This window comes from Mesitornis unicolor, unplaced genomic scaffold (genome assembly GCF_000695765.1).
Source record: "Mesitornis unicolor isolate BGI_N332 unplaced genomic scaffold, ASM69576v1 scaffold37508, whole genome shotgun sequence".
In the NCBI taxonomy this organism is placed as follows: Eukaryota; Metazoa; Chordata; class Aves; order Mesitornithiformes; family Mesitornithidae; genus Mesitornis; species Mesitornis unicolor.
Genome location: NW_010203184.1, coordinates 3,251 through 4,408, shown reverse-complemented (window position 1 = coordinate 4,408; position 1,158 = coordinate 3,251). Strand labels below are relative to the sequence as shown.

The 1,158-nt window shown below is 62.5% G+C and overlaps 1 protein-coding gene across 1 annotated transcript in view; it reads right to left on the bottom strand.

Annotated features, from left to right (window-relative positions):
- LOC104545480 (mucosa-associated lymphoid tissue lymphoma translocation protein 1-like) overlaps positions 1–1,158 on the bottom strand; it is a 5,287-nt gene that overhangs the window by 3,684 nt on the left and 445 nt on the right. Inside the window, 3 exon segments of the mRNA XM_010190629.1 lie at positions 51–175; positions 314–467; positions 554–689. Coding sequence (XP_010188931.1) covers positions 51–175; positions 314–467; positions 554–689 — 415 coding nt within the window.

The window sequence follows — 1,158 nt, the reverse complement described above, 5'->3', positions numbered from 1 at the left end:
TAGGGCATGAACCGCTGCCGGGGGAGTGGATGAGGCAGCAAATCTGGCACCCAGCTGTGGCAGGGCTCCACTGACCTGTCCCCTGACACCCGCAGACCCTGGCACCCACGAGTGGCATAAGCCAGCAGGCAGGAGGAGGACACTGGGTGTTTGGGTCCTCCATGGGCTTTGTCACCTCCACAAGCACAGAGACCCTCAGTGTCGAGCCAGGGCACAACACAGCAAGTGATGCCCCACGGGAGCCACCCCAGTCCTGACAGGGTGTGTGGTGCCCCACGGGTGCCAGCCCAGGAACGCAGACCTCAGGGCCCACCTGAGCTGGGGCTGCTGCTCCGCTCCACCTGGACGTGGGCCCACCTGGAGAAGGCGAAGGCGGCCCCGCAGTTCACTCGGCAGATGTACCACTCGGGCTGGCCTGGCAGGGTGGACGTGTCGATCACCAGCTCTGGGGATGTGGCCCCAGGCATCTACGAGACAGGAGGGGGCCAATGAATGGAGGGCTCCCTCCTGCCCACCCAGAGGCCCTGCTCAACATGGCACAGTAGGACCTCACCTCCCGCTTCCCACAGAACCACTGGTATGCAAGCCCCGGTGGCCCAGCTGCCCAGCAGGTCAGGGTCACCCGTGTCCCCTCTGTCACGACCTGCGACTCTGGCTGCACTGTGATGCGGATCATGTCCTGGACTGCAGGAGAGGAGAGAGCAGCCAGGGCTGGTGGAGATCCCCATCCTTCACCATCCCATCACACCCAGTCCTGTCCCGTCCTGTCCCATCCCATCCTATCCCATCCCATCCTCCTCTGCTCCACCTCACCCTACCCCATCCCACACCAGCCCATCTTGTCTCATCATACCCCGTCCCACCCCACCCTGTTCCATCCCATCCCTTCTTGTCCCATCATTACCTGTTCAATCCTGTCCTGTCCCATCCCATCCTGTCCATAGCAGCCTGTGCCACCACATCCCATTGTCTCCCACCCCATCCCATCCCACCACATCCCATCCTATCTCACCCTACTGCATCCATTCCATCTCACCCTGCCCAGGGCCTCACCACCCAGAGCATGACCATAAGTTGCTCCTCATCTTCCCCTGCTTTCCTTCTGCTGAGCCCCTGTCCCCACTGTGCCCCTCTCCAAGCCCCATGGGACCCTACTGT